The 23,112-nt window shown below is 33.5% G+C and overlaps 1 protein-coding gene across 5 annotated transcripts; it reads right to left on the bottom strand.

The window, feature by feature from the left end:
* Positions 1–1,731: 1,731 nt before the first annotated feature.
* Positions 1,732–20,426, bottom strand: LOC131954337 (cyclic AMP-dependent transcription factor ATF-6 alpha). 5 transcript variants are annotated; one of them, XM_059317941.1, is made up of 13 exons: positions 20,089–20,426; positions 16,705–16,832; positions 12,370–12,448; positions 10,004–10,083; positions 8,023–8,560; positions 7,413–7,522; positions 7,128–7,205; positions 6,937–7,044; positions 6,623–6,720; positions 5,569–5,829; positions 4,668–4,959; positions 4,471–4,561; positions 1,732–4,193 (listed from the first exon to the last, which is right to left on the bottom strand). In XM_059317941.1, the coding sequence occupies exons 1-13, from the start codon at positions 20,150–20,152 to the stop codon at positions 3,949–3,951; spliced, it is 2,172 nt and encodes a 723-aa protein (XP_059173924.1). In that variant the 5' UTR covers positions 20,153–20,426; the 3' UTR covers positions 1,732–3,948. The 5 variants fall into 5 exon arrangements, with proteins under 5 accessions (XP_059173924.1, XP_059173922.1, XP_059173925.1 ...); XM_059317939.1 differs by having other exon boundaries at positions 7,413–7,525; positions 20,089–20,425; XM_059317942.1 differs by having other exon boundaries at positions 7,413–7,525; positions 20,101–20,425.
* Positions 20,427–23,112: the final 2,686 nt, after the last annotated feature.

The raw sequence follows: 23,112 nt of genomic DNA, 5'->3' as shown, positions 1-23,112 counted from the left end.
CTAAGAAATTATGGGAGAAAGGAAAAATGGATACCAGGTCAAATTGTTCAATGTACAGGACCTGTGTCTTATAAAGTAAAAACAAATGATGGACTTATTGTCCGTAGACATGCAGACCAGTTAAAAATAACTTGTGCAGATAATAAGTGTGAATCTGTCAATCCCACCAAGTCTGATCAGTTCACACCAACTCAGTTTGTTCCACAACCAAGTTCTGTTGATATGAGTGAACCAAGTTGTCTAGAGTCAGAAAATGTAAATTCTGGAGTTAATGATTTAAATCCTAGACCTCCTGAGATAGAGAATCCAGATGGTCAGAATCTTGAGTCACCAAATCAGAAGCCACTGAGAAGGTCAAGCAGGACAATCAAAGTCCCAAATAAGTTAGACCTATGATTCTAAAGGTCAAAAGGACTTTGACATTATTGTTTTGTATTTTGATTATGTTGTAGCATATTGTGCATTGTTTGTAAGGATGTAATCTACCATAGTGTTCATGTTACAATATAATTGGTGATTTTAGGATACTATCAATTGTTCTATTGAGAGATGTGTTATTGTGTTCTAAGGGTAAAGGGATGTAATAGATTGAAATAATTGTGAGGTCAAGGGAACTCACTCTTCTGTATTAGTTATATTTATAATATTGTTATCTTGAGTGATGTCCCTTGTGTACTTCCTTCAGCCCTCTCTGTGTGTTACCATCGTGGTAGTTAGACCCAAATAAATGTGTTATATACAACCACAGGCTTCTGTCGTCAATCTATTATATTATATAAGAATATTCGAGAAAGTTTAGGGGAGATCACTCCCGGTTTATTAACATGTATGGCACTGTTACCAGAGAGGATAAAAAAAACAATTTCTGATTATAACTTGGACGACTAACCTCAGATACCTAACTCAGAGTTCATGCTTCCTCCTAAAATTCTAGGAAGTCCTGGAAAACTTATGAATTTTAATGGAATTTTATGGAAAACCTCCTGGAATTCTCCTGAAATTGAAAAAAAATCTCTCGAAATTTCGTGAACCAGTTATACCAGCAGCCCTAGAGCACACGTCATGAGCATTAGTCAGAACCATAAATCTCATTAGATTTTCATTCAGCTGGGGCAGAAATATGTCAAGCAGCCATGAAACAATTTTTAAAAAGTTTTTCAAAAGATTAACAAATAATGCAATTTATTTAGCAAAGATTTAAAGCACTTACGACTTAGTTAAGTCTGGTTCTTTCTCACTAAGACTAAGAATTCAAAATCTTGTTAGCCAGAGAGATATACACATTTTTGAACTAAATAAATAGTGATAGCAAAAACAAGGCGGCTATTTGTTTCTACTAGAATAGAAAGCAACGCCTCAGGATTTTAAAATACATTTTACTAATATATAAGCTAATAAAGTACTGGTAGGCCTAGGTTATTAATAATAATAAAATATTATATTAATTCTGTAACTATGTTTAGGACAACTTGATACGGATTTGAATAAATAATAATAATAAACTTTATGCTTCTTAAAAAAAAATCACAATTTTTACTTTTTTCTCTTTAAGCTAGCCTACATCTTGCAATCATAATCATTGTTTACAATTTTAAATAGGTTTACAATAGCAGAAGTTAATTTTATTTTTTCACAGATTTAATAAAAAATATTCATGTTTAGTTTAAAAATAGGTAAGATGATCTACTTATAAGCCCTAATTCTGTAGCTGAATTAACAAAACACTTTCAAAGTTGTAAAAATAGTTTTTATTAAGTTAAAATTCATAAGCATTACAATATGAAGGAGAAAAAAAATTGAGAGTTAACGTTAAATGCAATTAAAATACAATACAGATACTGAACCACAAAAATGTTTCACAAAAATTGAAGGATAACTTGACTGAAGGTTTTGCACTTTAAAAAAAAACTGAAGACTTAAAACTAGAAAGACAGAACATAAATGTTATAATTTTTTTGCATCACCCTGCATATTGTGTGGAGCTGCTAAATTCTTCAGTCAATTTTAGGGCAGTGACACTATTTCCAAAAATAATGATGCTTTTTCTATCTATTTTTTTACCATCAAGATTTTAGTTCTCCTGTAATTTTTTATGCAAAATCCTCAAATGATTGATGCTGTTTATAAGAGTACATTTATTATGCATGTTGTATTAGATTAGATATTTACAATTGAAGTTTATGAAATATAGCAAGTTATTAAAATTTTACAGCTATAATTTTTTCAATTTATCTTTAAAGTGATCACTTTGTAACCATTGTAAGATTGGAGAAAAAACACCAGATAAATGCAAGTTGCTGACAAACACTTTTTTAAAAATTTTTTTACAAACTTCACATGGGTGAGTGAATGTTCAACATTCATAACTGAAATTTTTTAAAAAATGAAGATGGTTTATTCTAAAAACAACACTTTGGCACACAATTTTTTTTTTTACTTGCATTGAAATTAGTTTTACAAATAACTGCTAATTATTTCAATTAAGCAAACTAAGCCAAGGTCTAGTATTTATCTACCTTGTAGAAATACATTAGTCATCTCATTTTATGCAAATCACAAATAAGTTATATTAAATTAACTATACAACACTAAGGCTTTAACAGATACAAAGTACTGTAGTCCAAAACTCACAAAAAAAATGACCACGACTCAAAGCGGCAATCCCAATAAAATAGGTTGCCTTTGAACTCACTTGACATATGCCATTTTAAGCTAGTTGACCACGACAAAGTGATATGGTATCTAGCACAAAGTAGTTTATATGTCATATGGTGGGAGGTGGCCACATTAAAATAACAAAGCATTCAACATTTAAAATTGGATAAATAATAAAACAGCCTAGGTGCATAGAAAAGCAAAATAATGAATGAGTATTCAATGAATACATCATACTACATGAAAATGTCATTTATAAAATACTTAACTGAGTTCAGTAGTAAAAAAAAATCTACTTTGGATCTATAACATTACACTGACGTTAACATACATTACCAAACGATGATAAATAGAAACAGTCTTTCATAAGTAAAAAAAAATGATTCACCTGTTACAACCACCAATGGTCCCAATAGGGCACTTGAACATAAATGGTTTACATGAATTAGTTCTGCGAACACTACCACAGTGGAATGTTGCTTAGACAAATGATGCAGCAAGGCTGAATGAGGCTTCAAGTCTATGTGAGATTCCTGATTTCTTTAAACGTTCTACATTTCTTTTGAAAATGTACATAAAACATCACACACATGTCCATTACTAAAAATAATACAACTTTGTCAGGATACAGACACAAGCCTAAACAATAAATAAGCTAACAGTTATCAGCTCAGAAAAGTAAATTTTATCACAAACATTTAACATAGTGAGACAGATCTACTTCATACTTGTCACACATTGTTTAGATATTAACAAAATATCCTAGGCTGTTAGCTATTCCAAAAGTTGTGCTGCGGTTTATATAAAACAAGTTTTAAATACTAATTTGTCCAGCAAATTTTTTTAGGAAGTGAACTAAAGCTCTGTATTCTTACACAGGTTCAAATAAAGGTAAAAGCTTGTAAAGTAGAAAATGTATACTTCTATTACTGACAACAGTATAATTATCAGTTGATTTCTCAAGTTTAGAATATTAAATAAGTCAATGTCGACTAATTGTTCTGTTAAGTCAATTTAAAAATCCACAACAGACATCTATTTCACTATAATAAATATAAGATATAATTTGTAGATTTCACGACTATCACCTTGACTTATTTACATATTTACAATTATATGGGACTTTGTAACAATATAACTCAAATGTCATAAAAATGATTACCAAAACAAAAAAACAAATGGCAAGTTTAAAACATAAGAATCCACTGATTTTCAAAAAAAAGGGCAGTTTTAAAAAAATAAACCAAAGTTGAATAAACAGGAACATGTCTTTAAAAAATTTAACGTGGGAATTTATCGTTTATTTGAATTCCTCAGTCGATCCCAGTATTTATTTTGTTTCTCTTGCTTCTGGCCATGGATGTTGTTCTCATGATTGTTGTTAGTGCTGTTCTGTTTGTGATTACTGTCATAGGCTGTTGAGTTAAACAAGTTATCCTCAGGAAAAGCAGAACGTTGAACTTGGATGAGATTAGTGTTCAGGATTTCACAATCAATCTGCATCATGCCAATGCTGTTCTGTGTCTGGCCAGTGCTCTCTAAGATATGATAAAATGCATTTTTGAAAAAAATTAGATGAAACTCATTAGAAAATGTTTTATCTCTAAGGCAAATTTTTTTAAAAACATTTTCAATTTCACAAAATTGGAAAAGAATACATTTTTCTCAAAATTAAACTAATTTTTAACACTAGTGGAAAAATTAGGACTGAAAATTAACATTTTAAAAATTTGAAAATCTAACGAAATTTAGAGAGTCCCATCCCTGAATAAGAATAAGTGAATGTCAGAGCATTTAATTTTTTAAAATATATACCGTTGATTGATGGGTTAACTACTGGCATGAGAAGGGACATTCTGGGTCGCATGGTCTTGTTGTGTGCTGTAGCTGGTACTAGGAAGTAGTCCTACATGAAGTATTAAAATGTATTGCGTCACACAAAAATATTACAATTCAGTATTTGATAGTTTACATTAATTTTATCATAAATAAAATATTTATAAAGTACTTACAGTACTAAAAGAGAGCACATAAAATGTATCGTTTCTTCTTGGGATAGCATTTAGCAGTTGCTGTCTTGAGTCATAGGCACCACTAAAAATTTGGATTGGATAATTATTTCCTTTAACCGAGGGACCATTAACTTCACTGTTCCTAACAGCTTGGGTATAGCTTTTAAATGAATCTGTACCAAATTTTTTGATTGGAGGGTAGTCTTTCTTTTTCTTTTGTCTTTTCTTCTCCTTATTTTTCTTTTTCTCTTCTTCTTGACTGATCATCCAACCTCTGAGCTGCTCAGCTAACCTGTAAATTAAAATACAAATTAAATTTCAGCACTTTAAAACAAGTTTATGAAAACCAATTTATGTTGTTTTTTTTTTTACATCTAATTTAACTGGTTAACTTGGAGTAAGCAATAAATTATTTCAGCTTAAACTAAATTGGATTTAATATTGAAACAAAGTTTACAAACAAATTAAATAATAGTTTAAAGTTATTTTTCCAGATGCTTTACTGTACTTTCAATAAAACAAGCCTGTTCTAGTTATCTTCACATTCTACTATCTAACAAACCTAAACAAATACATAAACAACTGGCATCAGTAAATAAAGTGCATCAGTGAAGCACTGCCAACATAACTATAAATTATTTATTAGTTTTTTTTAAAAACTAAACTGATTTTTTTTTGGTAATTCTCTGTTCTTTTAAGGTTTCAGAATAATTTTAGCACCTTTAGGGTTTTAATAAAAAATTTTTTGCTAAGAGCTCATTTTTAAAACACTTGTTAAATAACCTCATACTTTATTTTCAATGTTGTAATTTTTTTATCAACTCGGTTATTTTAAAAAAATGTTAAATGATCAATTTTTAACTGCCGTTAAATTCTGCAGGTGTCAAGATATAAACAGTACCTGACAGATTCAGTGGAGTTAAAATACATGGGACACATGTTGCCTAATCTTTCAGTGATGTTCAGTTTCTCAGCCAGTAGAATCAGTTCTTCATCTAACCTCATGAGCAGAGTGGGCGGCCAGTTGTCATTCCTACCACCTCCATAAGTTAACTTTTGCACGTTTATATCATCTGCTACTGACAGCAGGTGGCGCCCAGTTCTCACCTGGCCTCCCCCAAGCCCAGGCTGAGAGTTTAGTGTATTTATATTGTTCATAAAGCTGAAAAAGGAACAAATGTTGTCATTAGCTGTTAGTGCTTTATATATTCTTTGTGTCAGAATTGTTTATTAAGATACATGTATCTTAATTTTAAAAAATGTCTCTTATCAAGTACCAGGAAACACTTAACAAATGAGAACTCTCTTGTTCTTTTGAGTTATTTAAGTTTTTTTAAATAGTCAACAATCAAAAAGTGGGTTAGCCATTGGTACCAGAAAGAATTTAGTTATAAACTACTAAAGTATTATTTGTACCCATGTGACATGTCATGCCAGTATTTTCAACCATATTTAAAAAAAAACTTCAACAAAATAAACTTTTTAGTTATTCATAACAAAGAACCAGCAAAGTTTGCCACTATGATGCTAAGTTTAAGGTACATTTATTTGAAACACAATAGTTTACTAACAACCTACAGATCTATGCTTTTGAATGCCTTTATAAAAATGTATGTTGTGTTATTAGTGCTGCTATATATTCAGTGTAAGTTGTATTCCCTAAATATTACTAGTCTAGGATTCATTTCAATTTTTCACACATTACTCAATTGAACATATCATTCAAGATTCATAGAAATAACATTTTAATAGTTTCATGATAAGAAATATGGAGGTGGATTCTTCACAACCTACATAAGCTGGACAAATGGAATTAGTTAACATGCAATTAAACTACAGCACTATTTCATTTTTTTCAATGGTTATCTTATCTTGCTCTACTGCATTAGTAGGTGTATTTTTAAACACTGTAGTCCACAAGTTAAATATTGCATTACCATAATACAAAAACTCACCTTATTTGAGATAGATTGAGAGTCAGAAGTAGACCAAAACACAGCAGGCACAACTTTTTGGCAGGACTTATCCCACTGGGATGTTTCAGTGTAACATTCTATATGGAATAAAATTAAAATTATAGATATAAAGTGTGTTATTGCCTTTGCAGCCTCTCCAGTCTTACACTCAAGAGATATCTAGGACATTTTTGGCCTCCTCTATTCTTTTTCCCCAGATTCCTATTTCTGTGCCCTTTCTAGTATATTCTTTAGGACAGATTGCATAGCCCTAACAGGCATAAGTTTAAAATTATAATTAGAAAAAATCTGACCTCTTTTTGTAGAACTTCCACTTGTCTTCTGAGAGTATCATTTTCTTTGAGTAACCTATCATTTTCATCTTTGCACTGTTGCAATCTTTCTTCCAAGCTGCTTAGGTACTGAAACAGTCATAATGATTGTTACAAATCAAACAAATAACATAAAACCAATAGCTGTAAAAAGTTTTAAAACTTTAACCAACCTCTTTCTTGCGTTTTCTAGATAAGCTAGCAGATTCACGATTCTTTATTATCCGCTGTGCTCGTTTTAATGATTTTTCCTACAAATAAAAAACATAATTTTTTAAAATAAAGACAATTTTAAATCTATTTATTTACATTCCTACAACATTGTTGGAAAGTATTGGGTTGATATAGGACAATATAGGGGTAGCAGGACAATACTGCGGCACTTGTTGGGGAGTTGGATGAAAAAGACAAAATAGTTGCAGTGTTAAGATGCTGACAGATTGAACTAGAATACTCACATCAGCAATAGCTGGGACAACACCTGATACTATAGATGAGGATGAAATGATAGGGATGGACTGGGTTGTATAAGGCACCTGACTGGATGTGGTTGTAATCCACTGAAGACCTGCTGAGGAAACAAGTAACACATTCAATTTGTTTTCAACTTAAACCAGTTACAAGTTTAAGAAAAAAAAAACAAGCTTAATATTAAACTAATCCTTAATGCCAGTTAATGATTATAATTAGTTTTTTGCTCATATTAGTGCCATATGTTATATTTTATTAAAAAAAACTTACACCTATTATAAATTGTATCTAATATTTTTCAAACTAGTCTATGCAGCTCTTGCAAATGAAGACTTTATTGATATCCACAATATTATATTTTAAAATAACAGACAAAAGAAGCATACAAACTTAGTATAAGTTGTCTGCCATATAATACTTTTTGATCAGAACCAGTTTAAACAGAAATATAAACTCAAAAGGGTTTCAGCTGAATTTAAATCTTTTAAAATGACTGCTTAAATAGTTTAAAAATGCCAATTTAATAATCAAATGAAAATGTTAAACTCATCATTTGCGTTGCAAACAGTTAATCTTCTGATTAAATTAAAAAAATACCTGGTGGACTGATGGACTCTGATCCAGGTTTGGGCTGAATCTTAATTTTACTATTTAAGATGGTGTCTATGTTAAAGGCAGTGGTGAGCTTGGCTTCGTTCCCTTGCTGTATGACAATGTTTGGCTGGGATGTGATGATTGTTACACCTGGCGTGGAGTCTCTTTTCACTGGCGCTAGACTGGGCATCACAATGTATCTCTGTTGAGCTGCCGGCGGGGAGACAGGCGGCTGCATGTGACCTGCGCTGGGGCTTGATGTCTCTTTCTTGACATTGGGTAGGTAGGTAGGGAAGAGTGGTGGGGAGGATGGGGATTGGTAAGGGGATGATGGTGAAGACGGGGACATACTGGGAGAAGGCGAGCAAGCAGCTTCAATGATGTAGGTCTCTTGTGGGAAGGAGGACGGGCTTGGTGCATAATGTTCTTCAGTGTCGTAGCTGTGGTGGGTGTAGCATGTTGGTAGAATCATGTGAGTCCTCTCGTCCTTAATGCTGATGTCATTCTGGTAGTTGAAGAAGTCTGGTGACAACGGTTGCTGCTGGGCGGAAATTTTTTTACAGTTATGCATAAATGTTTTTTTTTATTCTAACAATGATATATTTAAAGCCAAGCTTTATATAAAAAATACAAGTGTTGTTTATATTTAATTTTGTACAACATGATTAAATTTTCACAAGCACTAGATATAAAAAAATTTAAATATCATCAGCATTTTAGACAACTCTAACACTACATTATTATTGCTGTGAAAAACTGAGTCCACGTAACTAGACCAGTCAGAAAAATTCATTCTAGTTTGATGGCTCTCTCTGTTACAGTTGTCTTCCAGCTAAATAATCTTTTGTTTTAAAAAAGGTGGAAGAAAAATGACTATTAGCAAAGATAAACAACATGATGCACGGGTCTGAACACACTGTAGCAATATTTTTGTTGAGGTGCTTAAAATATTCTGCATGTTGAAGACAGATATTCAGGAAAATGTGTTTTTAAATAATTCAGGAAAAAATTGGTGGAATAAACTATACTTAATTTTATTTGTAGTTTAAGTCAGCTTTGAGTGTAAATAAACATGTTGATTTTGAAAAGTGGTTTGTGGATAAGTAAAACCAATTTTTAATGTCAATTTCAGTGATATTTTTATTAATTATTTTTGGTAACAGTCACAACATCTATAATTGAGTTTTTTTTTGGTGATATTTATACACATTCTGCAATTAAATTTATAAGGAAAATAGTAAGTAATACTCAAAGTGACCTTATCAGATACAACATTAAGCCTAATGAGAAAAACCTGCTTTAATTAAATATCTTAAGCAAAGAACTTTTACAAATTTCTCAACAGAAATACTTTTAATAACTATTAACATAAAAGCTAGTTAAAATAACAAAAGTTTCTGTTTTTAAAACAATTGAGGGGCTACAGTAATAAGAACCAAGTTTTGCTTCCCTCAGCAGTTCAACACCTAAAGGCATGCAGTCAACCTGTCAACACTCTGACAAACCGCCAAGGATAGAATGACAGACTATCATTAATGAGCACAAGAATGGAGTTAATGATTTTCCATTGTCATCATATCCAGATTGCATTGAACTAGCCCCCTGGTGGAGCCTGCCTGTTAGTAACATTCCATCCAGCAAACACTGTGTGGGTGAAATACAACTGAAGGACAAATTAATGTAAGGCAATAAGTGCAGTTTGTTGAGAAATTCTTGGAATTTCAATGAATTTTGGCGCACATGTCTGCACTCAGCTTCTATTAGCACCTGGCAATAGTTAAATGGCTACTTACTGACCATTCAGTTCCTAGTGGTCATATCAACACAAGCCTTGAGCTCTGCTTTATGGACCATAGAAAATAAAACTAATGAGAGATTTCAGTCACTGTTTTGCTATCCGCCATAATTTTTCAACATAAAATAACAAATGCAACATTTTTTGCCTGCTTGTGTTTGATTTTAAAAGAGAAATGTATAAACATACCTGAGGACAGTAGCCATCAGAACCTGATTGAATACTTAGTGTTGGTGAGGGAGACTTGGGCTCTCTCTTCACTAGTAGTTCTGTAAAATAAACAATTCTTTAACTAGACTTCAACATTGTTATTGATAGTAGAAACTTTCATAATATAAAACAATCAATTTTAAAAAATGTAAGTCTTTCTTCATAGCTTAGACAAGTTAAAATTAAGATATTTATATACAAACAATACATTACATAATGAAAGACAAATATATGCTGTATGTTTACATTCTATAACTTTTCATTAACCTAAATGTATTCTGGGTAATTTTACTATATCCATACACAAACAATAGAATATAACAACCTCAACATAAGGACAAAAAAGAAGATGTAAACTCACTTGTAAAATTCATGAAACTATAGTTTTCATTGATAGATATAGAGTTACATAACACAGCTGTATCTGCTTACCGTGACACTCATATGAATGGTTACTTTGAAGCATTGCTAGTCATAATTCTACTACTCACCTGTTACATACTACACAAGAAAGGATTTCTACTATGAGTAAAGCCTTAGTTTCATTGGTTACACTTTTTGGTTGAACTCCCATTCAACTAACAGGTTTGACCAATTTTTGCTATGCCCCAAAGCACATGAACAATAACTTTTCTAATTAACAGTTCAGCTGTTGTTTAGTTACATGCTTAATTCTACAGATATGTGAGTACTATGTGTTTCTGCAGTAGGTACTCAATGCTATCACTGACGGTACTCAATAGTTTTTATGTTTACCTAATATCTTACAAAGATATTTCAAAACAAAATTCTTGGTTTGTACCAGGCAACATGACCATAATATCAATATTCTTTATCTCTCTCTCTCTATATATATGTAGATATATAGGTCTGTGTGTGTATGCACAAAGACTTTTTTTTAACCCTCTACACTTTTTATAATCAAACTTAGTGAGGGCGGGCGGTGGGTGCGGACTGCACCGGGTGACACCATTTATGGGGTGACACCATGGCAAAAAATTGCAAAATGTACAGAAGAATAATGCTTTTTTGCCAGTTCCATTGATGATAAAGTAAAGTTAAATAGTCTTTTAAGTACAAACCAACGATTATTACAAGAGGGAATGGGTGACACCATGACGTAAACATGCTAACTATAGAGAAAACAATGCTACATACAACTGTATAATTAAAAAAAACTATAGATTAACATCATTACTATTAAGTCTGCAGTAATTAAAGCTTATAACACATACATGTACGCGTATGAGGCATATATTTAAATTATAGGCCTATGTAGGCAGACACACACATATATATACTTTGTTTCTTAGGTGGGGGGTTTACACCCGACCTAGCGACGCCGGTACCTGTACCCTATGATGCATGTGTGTTAAGTGCAAAAAATGATATGTTGCCTTTTAGCAACTGTCAGTATTGGTGGGTTAAAATCTACATTCTACTCAACACACATTTGGTAACAGTTTGGTTGTTCTGCATACAAATGAAAATAAATAAATATAAAATAATCAATTCTAAAACTTATTTCACTTAAGTAGCATAATTTGTTTATTTAACATTTGTATTTGTCAATATTCTATACAGTATAATTCAGTAGTCAAAAAAAAGTAAAAATAAATGAGAAATAGCTAACCCCTATTACCAAATAAATTTTTTTTTAAATTATAAACAAAAAAAAGTGTATGTATTATGTACAAATCTCACAAAAAAATATCAGAGACAGTATTTGTTGCTGTAGCTGACATGTTTATGATCAACAATGGTAAAGCCTAATATGCACAGCAGGTGAGGCTGTTTATGTGAGCCATGTTAGGGTTAATGTATGACAAAACCTTCCACCGCAGTGCTTACATAGACATGATGTATGTCAGCTGAGTTTAGTTGATTTTGTATGTTTGATGTAGAATATTTTATTAATACAGCTGGTTAACTCTTTTGTCAGCCTGCATTTGCAGTCTAGAACATGTTTCCATAGTCAAAAATGTTATAATTTCTTTCAGAAAGTGTCATGCTTTAAAAAAAAAACTAATTGTTTCTTAACTTTAAAAAAAAAACAGTATATTTTCTACAATTTAATTTTTTAACTTAATATGAGAAAGAAATATGTACTTTAAAGAAGTTTCATTTTTTTAAAAACATGGAGCAGGGAAATTCTAAACTTCATTTTTGTCTTTAACTAAATAAAAACTTAGAAGAGGGAAGTTCAATGTTAAGACAATGACAGAATAACCATGATATAAGTCAACATTAGTGGATCAGTTTGTCTGCATTAGTAAGGTAAGCATTCAGAGATGTAAAAATATGAACATAATAAACATTCAGATGTGTGCAACACAGAAACTTACCTGAATCAAACACATCATCCTGTTCCAGCTTAGTCAATGAGAAGTCTAAACCAAAGTCAAGGTCTTTCAACTCTCCATCCTAAAAAATATTTTAATGAAAAATTAATTGTAACTCGTTTTAATGTGATTTTTTTTACAATAGACACATTACTACTTAAAAGGCTTGATCAGTTGGTAGCAGTAATACACTATAACAAAGTCAAAGTCATGACGGGAAATATTTTTAAAAAAACTGACAATTTACTATTTGTGTAACTGACTGGGAGAGAGGAGACGTTTTTTGGTGAGGGTGCCTATCTATGCAAGGTTACTTTCAGATACTTCCAAGCGGGGGTTTGGGTAGGTGCCAAACACAGGTTAAAGAATATATTTTCCAAGGGGTGGGGGAGTGTGTTTATGGTGCGCTCCACTGGAAAAAATGCCTCAAAGAAACCCTGGAGATGTGAGCTTAAATTTCAACACTGCGCCACCCAATGAATCATGTCCCTTTTAATTAGCTCACATTGGAAAGGCCAACTCTGCCCCCCCCCCCCCCCCCCCGGAAAATTGTAAAAATCTAAATCTTCTTAACTAACCACTACACATAATAGACATGTTCAATGACCTAACACCAGGTGCTGTGTGGCTGTCACCAATCAATAAGTTCTATTCTTTTAGTTTACCCACAGGGATCAGGAATATATAAAAATAGTTGGTTGTGTAGATACATATCTATTCTGGGGAGGGGGGGTGGGAAGGTGATGGGGAAGGTTGGAAGGGTCCATTTTGATTTCCATTTTGCCTTGCGCTGGTGATGTTCAAACCATGTCATAGTCCTGCGACATAATGCTTCCGACAAAAAAGCCCTTAAGTTCTTTCTGACGTGATGGTTCTATTCTATTTAACTCGTAACAGCACACCCTTCCTCTCACTCCCAACACACAGTTTACACATACACACAAGTAACGCCAGTGATTGTCACCACAGTTACTTCCCCCTCAAAGACAAAGTAAAACAAGATTGTATTGTAGATCTAAATCAATCTCCCGTTCGATCGACAGACAACTAGATTTGTACTTGTCATTCAACTTCGCTGGTACAGTTCGTCCTTGACCTCACACCAGACGGTCCGGTGTATTTAAAGATAGACAACCCAAATTTTTTATCAGAGACGGTGTCACCGCACGCTGCACGTGTTTCAACACGTGACATTCGATCCATTACTTATTTATATTCCTGTTTGGCCCACGCAGGCGTTGAACGACATGAAAAGGTTCCTTTAGTCATATACCGAAACGCAAATACAAAATACGAAGCAACTTGACATAGCACATTCAGGCTTCATGTCAAAAAACTATGGACCACATTTGTTATAATGATAGAATAGTAAAGTATTTTGTTGTTGTTTTTTTTTTTTTTGTTGTTTTTTTTTAATTAAAAACTTTCCGGCCGGCAGATTTATCTTCTAGGAATTTCTCCATTCCACCCCGACATTGTTATTTTCGTGACAAAAATCAAATTTTCATCAAAAACTCTATTAGAGTGTTAGATCTGAGTGATTATGTTGAGTAAATGAAAGGGAACGTGAAGTAAAAGGGAAACAATTGACGTAATAGTGAAGACAAAAACTGTGATTCGTTCCTCCCTTTTAAAAAAAAAATGCTAGGCCTAACTAAATCCCTACATTTTTTAAAAGATATGTTTTAGCCTCGCCACGCGAGTGACACGCTTACAGTGCCGTAACAAGGCAGACACTATGTTGATGACCTCATAAATAAGGTCACGGACAACGAATGCTCAATAGTCACTTAAAATGCCAGAGACCTTGAAACTAAATCAGTTAACTTTGCTCGTGAGTAGGTCAGGCTATTTTTATCAATGTTTCTTTTTTTTAAAGCTTATTTTGGCGGCTCCCATAAATGACTTAACGCCTAATTCACATGAGGATCTACGCAATGGGGAGGGGGGAGAAAATAATGAGGTGTCCTACACTTAGTATTTCTTAAAAATAAAAATTATAAAAGACCATCTTAGAAAAAAAAAGTGCAACGGAAAACAGAAAATTGCGCAAAAAGAAAACGCGCAAATACAAACTCAGTAAACTAATACAGTTTCATTTGATATTCGCATAGAGATCTTTTGATATGCCACATTTTACAAGTGATAACTCTTTACTAACCTCTTAGAATTATCGGTTTAAAATATAATTCCCACTTTTGGCGGCGTCCCAAAAGCATGTACTGTCAAAACAGAAAGTACCGAACTTACAAATTTTAGCGACCAAAAGTTTTTATTGAAAAGGGCAATGTTTTTTTATTGTTTTATTTTCAGTACATTTAAAAGCTTGTTATGATACAGGTTTTTATTTTATTTTTAATAAAAAAATAAATTGCATGACAAAAGTAAAAAATTAAAAAGCAATTACTTGAGTCATTGGCTTAATTTAAATGGAGAGGAAAATTGTATTAACGGCAGTTTGGGCTATTTTTCCAGACAGCACTTCCAGTTTCGGTAGTTTTGACTATTAAAAGATAGAAAAATAAAAACCTAAACATACTAAAACGCTCAGTTACGCTGAGCTTCATCAAATCACTTATTTTCCCATCAGACAGAACAAAAGCTCTGGCGTCGGACAGATAAGGCAAATTATCCTAACACAGCCAACCATCTAGATTTTTTATACGAAAACTTTCTATAGTAGGGTAAAGTACAGAAGCATTGTGTAACCATTTTACGACAACAGCACAAGTGTAATTACGTTTTAATTAGAAGAAAAAAATGAAAGCATATGAACGGTCTTTAAACATGAAGTTGTAGGATGTGAAATGATAGAGGGCGCGGATAGTTTATGTACAGTTCAACCTTTAAAAAATAATGACATCTGACAAAGAAACAATAAAACTCTAATGTATGAGGCAGCTGTAAGAAGCAGCATTTACCCAACATATTGTATTGATTAAGGATGGCTGTTTTACTTGTGAAGTTAGGTTTAAACATATCCATCCTGAGATCTTTTTTCAATAAGAGAGTTAAAACTAATAGCAGCAGAAGACAATGTGACGTGAAGGGCCGTACATAGCGGTGATTAACTTGGTAAAATAAAATACATCACGAAGAGTGTAGGCCTATGTTCTAAGATCAACTTTTAAGCTGAATTGTAATAAGAAAACATCTTTTTTTTTAAAACAGAAAATAAATCATATAATTGCTGGCTTGTGTGCTAAATACTTTTTTTTTTAATTCTTAAAATCAATTATTTTTTTCTTCGCTAAAACGTTAAACTGTGTTATTTTGTTGAAATTTAAAAAAAAGTCTGATTGAAGAGCGGTGTTGTCGGCAAAGTCGTACCCCTAATCGAACCACTAACACATTTAGGGTACGGCTATACATAACGATCGTATCAATAATTATGGACCTGATCGAACAAAGGCTTGCATTTATGACACAGATGATTCATTTTCTGGAGAATATGAGGCTAAGTAACGCTAACGGCTGTAAACGTAGATTGGACCACGTGATAAGAAGAGCAAGTCCGCACTCGCCTATTCAAGAAACAAAGACACTGTACAGCCATTGATTTTTTTCCATCAATGCATATCAATACACGTGTTCTAGTGTGTAGTATTCGGGCTACAAATAAAATCGATATCAGAGTCTCCCCGCAACACAATAACAAAAAAAAAAGTATATATCAAAGAGGTGTTTGCTTTTGAAAATCAATAGCCCGTCAAAAAGGGATCAATATAAATTTGTGCTTGATCATTAAACATCTTTCTGTCTTTGCACGGTTATTCAAATGGTAAATTTAAGGGCAGTATGCGGTAAGCAGTATGGGCCGGTAAGCAGTAGGGACCGGGGTGTTTAAATCTAGTTTGTGGTAACTTTATAGAGGTTATAGCACATAACAGAAGACATTTTTCACAAGGCGGGGTTTGAATTCAACAAGATGGTATTGACAAAATGATAAATGTCATCACACACTAAAGGTAATCCTTGAGTAGGCTACCAGGAAGTTTTTCAAACAGACTTTTTTTCTGTCTGGCTTCACACTGGGATTTACTATTACTGCTGTCATAGTAGTCATCTATAATAATAAACACCAGTGTAAAACTAAATTATTTTAATACCCTGTCCAACAGTAGGTTATTTCACATTAAACTCTGTATTACATACACAATATTGTGATATGTATACCACGTGTACAACAAAATTAGTATCGTCATTTTTCCTTTGAACTTGCATAGTGGGTATAACAATAAAAATAAAAGCAAAATTAGAAAGGGAAAAAAACTCAATTTAAATGTTCAGTTGTATATCAAGGTAACAATCAAAAGTGTAAGGAAAAAAAAAACTCACCAAAAAACTATGGAGGTCCGTCACATTGGCTATGTCTTGGAAATCATCTAATGTAGATATCCCAGAGTCAGATGACGAGGACGCATCTTTGCCACTGACCAGATCTGTCAGGTACAGCTCTTTAGGATCTAACACAGAAAAGTGTAGGTTGACAATGGGTGGCTTATAAGAAAGTCAAGTGTTAATTAATTGTCAGGGCACACGTTGGTAAAATAACATTACATAGAGAATGTTAAAGTCTTTTTTGTATTCATGTTATCGTTAATATAGTACACACACACACATAAATACACACACACACACACACATACAAACATACAAACAAACATACATACATACATACATACATACATACATACATACATACATACATACATACATACATACATACATACATACATACATACATACATACATACATACATACATACATACATACATACATACATACATACATACATACATACATACATAGGTGAGCAGTCCGTTCAAATGTGTTAAGTCTTTATATGAATTACGTTTTTAAAAATAGACGTAATATAATACGGGTGTAGAAGTACCACGCCACTAATTACATTAACATAATATATGGTGTTGCTATAGAAACTAAACTAAACCATTCAACACTGCTAGCCAAAGTAATTTAGTACTGGCTTTGTCCAATCACACAAGTAATTACATTTACGCAATACATGGGGGTTGCTATACAACCAAAACTAAACCCTACGATAGACTAGCAAAGAGATGTAAGATAATACAGACTTGAGCGTACTACGCCAGTAATTACATGTACGAATACATGGTGTTGCCTTAGAAACTAAACCATATGATACCATTAACCAACGTAATAGAGTACTGGGTTAGTCATAGGGCACAAATAATTGTATTGACCATAACACCTGGCGTTGTGAAAAAAACTACCTCAAGCCCTACGATAGGATTGGCCAACAACTTCATAATATACTATACTACAGTCCTAGATTTTTTGGCGGCTTTGGAAAAAATTCATAAGGAGATATTCTCTCCGTCATTACAGCTAATTCTTCATCGCATTTCTAGTTGATAATGTACAACTATTAATATAGGTATAGCGTCCCTAATCCCTTTTTTTTGTGGACGTTAACTTATCACGGGTGAACCCGGAACCGATCACCAGCAATAAGTCAGGGTATACTGTATTTCTTAATACAGGGATAACAAAACGGAGGATGTTTATCATTCTTTTCAATCAGGGGATAGACTGACACTTTAAGGACATACAAAACGCCGAAACTAAACATCGAGTAATTGCCTCCTCGTACCCAAAAACGTCCGGGGTGGGGGTGAGAACTAGAAACTCCCTCGGGGGCGGACAGTGGTTCAAGATAGCTGGAAAAACACAGGTAATAGTATCTTTTCCTATTTCAGTTCGAACCAAATCTCGAAATAGTGGAGAAATACAAGCCAGCAACACGTCACATCCGCTTTGCGTCATGAACATTCGACGCGACAAATCAGTGAAATGCTAGGAGTTAAAATAGCCATCAAACTTTGAACGAAGCTAAAGAAGCTTAACTTTTTTTTTTCTCGTGCCGCCTGAGAGCATGTTAAACCTAAAGCTAATAAAGCCACGGATAGCTCCCATTACCTTCCCATCAGAGCCATTTAGAGACGGCAAGACGCACTAGGCCCCCGGCTACAGCTTTCGAATGTTTGTTAATTTTTACAAACACATCCAGCTCTCTAGGTTGGTAACTTAATGGTACAGACGGTTTAGATTGTACAAAAGAGAAACATCTTTCTGAGCTGTTTTATGGTATTAGTTACAATACGAGAGATGACCATCAACCTCTATACCTAACAATCGATCGGATAGATGAAGTAGAGTTCATGTTTCTTGACCGCAGTAAATGAAGGGATGGTGTGGTCAGCCCTATACACGGGCGCATTTACTTCGCAAGCGTGATTCAGGTACCCATTAGAGCTGAGTGGACTCCGCGACTAAGGTGTTGTTTTGTTTAAGTTGTCCTACTTGTGCTGCTACAACTTTTAACAATTGTCTCATTAAAACTTGCATCGCACGTCTTCACAAATAAGATACACTGTCAGTTTGGTAAACCCGGTTTCGAGTATGTCCTCTAATTTTTACTTAAAGTAGATCTATATGCCTTGAATTTTAATGCTAAAATGTAGAATAGATATTATTCAATTAATCATTAAAATTAAAAAAAAAAAACTTCTTTTGCTTTACAACTTAATCCGATCTGTACACAAACTGCAGTGACTGATCAGTAAGAAAAAACTGTCTACAGTACATATGGAACCAAATTGGAGGTTCTAAATGTCGGTGGGTGTAAGGCCAAAATTAAACTAGATTCTTCAAGTATGACTGTTTCTAAGTGGCACGCGTCTCTAAGATGGGTACCTGCAAGTTTTATGTTAGATAATGAGTAAACGGTGTTTGAATCCAGTCGGTGCAAAAAATGTGTTCTTTGCCGGCCATGATAAGGCAAACATTTCTGATGTAGTCACGTGAATTACCCACTGAAGTCAGATAACCGCTTTCAAAACAATATGGAAAGAAAAGTTATAATCAATAAGTCGATGTGATCCTCGTGAAATATCGTGGGCAGAGTCGTTAAGAAGCTCAAATACCTTTACGTACTTCTTTATTGATGCCAGTAAAAAATGTATCATCATCCATACTAATTTTCTCAAATCCCAGCCAATCATTCAAGCAACATGGAAACAATAACGTCACCAAAAGAAAATACTGAGGTACCGATAACAAAATATATGTACTTAAAAGAGAAGCTAAATACTTGGTTATAGTAAAGCGCCTGGGAGAAAAATATAGCCTACTAGATATTTCAGTATAGATCTATATGATTTTTCTATTCTTTAATAAAGACATTTAATTTTTTTATTTTATTAAAGCCTATTTCATCCCAACAGGCAAACAGCTGTCTTCAACTTACATAAAGCAACCACCTTATTGATTATTTGTGATAAGTTTTAACTAGCTTATACTTTGACCCACACAAATGACCCAGACATGATTAATAAAAATAATACACCAAGTCGACAACAGCGCGTAATTAAAGTAAATCAAGATGGCTGCTTTTAATCGTTGCTAACTTTGTTCGAGCTTTTCAAATGAATATATGAAGATATACTCATGCAAAATGTCATGCTAAAAGGGTAACTGGCATATAAGATGAGAATGTAATTGACACGATATAACAAAATGGCATTACGTTCTGAAGCCAGAGAATATTATACGTCAGGACAAAAACCCAATTGAAAGTACTAACCCACGTGGGAAGCTACTTTTGTCGAGTTGATGTTAAAATTTAAAAAAAATTAGAACTTTAAAACAAGAAAAATAAATTGAAGAATGTCAACCTTTATCCATACCGTCGTCATAGCCATCCATCAAAATAACGGTATGATGTGAGCGAGCAGACATAACTGGGCACTAACAGAACCTCGACGGTCTTGTTCTGGTTCTACTTGCTCACAAAGGCCGACACGACACTTGAAGAGATTTGGAAAAGATTGTTTCGCACATAAATAAATCGTTCTTGTTTTTATGTTAGCGTTTATTTCATGACATTCTGGCGAAGAAACTGCTCACCGCAACAGTACGCAGAGAAACTGAAGACTACGAAACGTTTCCTAAGGCAGGCAAACGGTTTCTGAAAGATGAATTTAACAACGTCATGAAACAATGTGCAACGAACAACAAATGTCGCGGCTTTAATTAACTTTAATCAAAACTTAACTGAGCGCGTAGTTGCGTGGACTCGCTTATGAATCATCTCTGTTCGTGACAGCTGAGAGTGGTATCGTTTGTCTTTTTATTTTTACACTAAACGTCAGACGCTTTACAGCAACGTTATGGCTAAATCATACCACAATACTCGGTTTTAATAAAGAATTCAGCTCCTCAATGAAAAAAGAAAACGACAGAAACAGAACACCAAAAGCGGATCAATAACACCTAGGACATAGAGCTACCAGCAATAACACAGGATACAGCTTTTGTTTTCGCCTTTTAAGAAAAAGTTGGCATGAAACTAGTAAAATTAATATTTAAACACAATTGACATATTTTTTTCCAAAATGTAGGTTTTACAACAAAGCAAACTAAAGCGCACATCCTCAAAGGTAAAACCGTAACTGGAAAGAACATGCAATCTGCAAATCGAACGAAGAACAACTCCCACCAAACTGCAGACGATACGAGACACGTGACCACTTGTCTTCATTAACCCACGAATGTGTACATTTTAAAAAATAAGGCTATTGACACAACAACTGGCGGCGTAGCTACACATCTATACACCTTCGGCGGGTTCTTGATTGTGTTCTCTCCGATCTTGTGTAAAGGTTACCTATATAAAAGAAAAAAACTAAAGAGCCCCACCCCACTCTAACTTTCATCTGTGCCACGAAGACACTGGAGATTTCACAGGTTCCACTGTTGACCTGTGTTAACACATGTAAGCCTGTTTAAAAACTACGTCACTCTTTAACGAATCAAACAGGATCCCATCACCTTCTCGCACAAACACAAAACACTCACCCGATAAAAAAATGTATCTCCATTGCTCGATCGTTGCACAGATGAGTATCAATTCAGTTCGTTCAACGAGTTCACACAGGCGCCCCTATGTGTTGAAATTTAATTACCAACAGCGATAATATTAGGAACATATTGATCCCCCTTCACTTTGAGCTAAAACACAGTCAAATATGTATTGTAGGTAGCCTGCACGTTCGCAGACACGTGTAAGCCGATGATTTTAACTATATTAGAAACCAATAAAGCACGGTAATCTTTCCAATGAGCGCATTTGTTAGAGAGAAAAAAACACACGGTAAGACAAGCTTGAATATTTTGTAAACACATAAGACTACCTTAGTTATAGACATGTTAATAAGACAAAACTTACATTTAACAACTAAAACCCAACAAGTATTCGATCTATTAATACACGTCAGCCAATAGCATTTTTATAGCAAGATAAATCTAAATATAGACTTCAAAATGATGTAAATATACGAGTCGAGCACCAAAAGAAAATCCATTTTTAAAACCTGTAGCTGGGTAAACAAAATTTAAAGTGTCTTTAAAACGGTTTATTCAACGCCCTAAACTCAGAAACACAAGTGGTAATACAAACAAAACACAAACATCCCCAGTGAAACGGAGCAAGTCACACCTGACCAGCCATCTGGCGAACCCCACCGAGTGGACACGCCAGTCGACTGGCAGCTAGACTACACCAATGGGTTAATGGGGAGGTGAGAGGGCAAAAAAGGTCAAACACGCCTCCCAAAAAAAAAAAACCATTTTTAATAATGAGTAAATGATAGTATTGTTTTAACATTCACTAGTCAAAATCTGGTATTGTGTCTTTCTGTACTGGTAATGCAGGTGTAATGAAATAAAAAGATGGGGGAAGGGGGGGGGGGGGGGGGGGGGAGAGAGAAATGAGAGCCGAATCTGACAGTATGGCAAGTCACAACAGTGTCATATAGATCTATTCAGTATGTAAAGTTACAACAGTAGCATTTGATAAACAGTTTGGTAAGTTTACAGTTATTAGATCTAATATTATATTGAAATATTATTTATAAATATTATATGATTTTGAGATGTTCAAACAATCCATTTTTTAATTATTTTATTGAACTCAAACTAATACATTTTAAAATTACTTTATTGAACTCAATCTAATACTTCTTGTTTTAAACATAAGTACTATAAAGAATCAGACAGATTACTATTTTTACAAGTAGTATATTTGGCAGTCTGCTGAAGAACTATTATTTTATATTTTAAAAGGTTACATGTTCTTTTCTTGGAATACCATATCTTGTAATAAATATACTGTACCATGTTATTGCAGTTGGACATTAATGTTACAAATGGCCGTTTAAAATTGCTAAGCTGCTCTGACTCTTTGCTGTACTGTAAATCATTGCATTATTAAACATTTTAAAACTGAATAAAATGCTGTTTTGGTGTGTTATAATTATGTAGCTTACACATGTACATAATTTCAAGGTTTTTCTTGCAGGCATTGATAACAGCCAGTGTTCAACACAAAAATATGTTGGATGTGCCCTGCCAGCAGCTTTACAATAGGCAATAAAGGGATACAACTTATATTAAGCTATAAACATTTGGTAAGCTTTTTATTTTTCAACTCTATTTTTAGAAAGCAGTCAATAAAATAAACAGAAACAGAGTACAGACAAGCCATTTCTACTATGATGCAAAATGATACGAAAATTACTTATTTTACCCAGTTTTGTGTTAAATAGGACATTCATCATCTTTTATCATGTGTTACTACCAGACACATAGAGTAGATGAAGTAGAGATTATCAGTTTTTTAATATAATTATAGAAATTTA

This window comes from Physella acuta, unplaced genomic scaffold, assembly GCF_028476545.2.
Source record: "Physella acuta isolate Inbredline_101_S28 unplaced genomic scaffold, ASM2847654v3 ptg000990l, whole genome shotgun sequence".
Classification (NCBI taxonomy): Eukaryota; Metazoa; Mollusca; class Gastropoda; family Physidae; genus Physella; species Physella acuta.
Note: the sequence above shows the minus strand (reverse complement) of the source record. Positions and strands in the feature narration are given on the sequence as shown.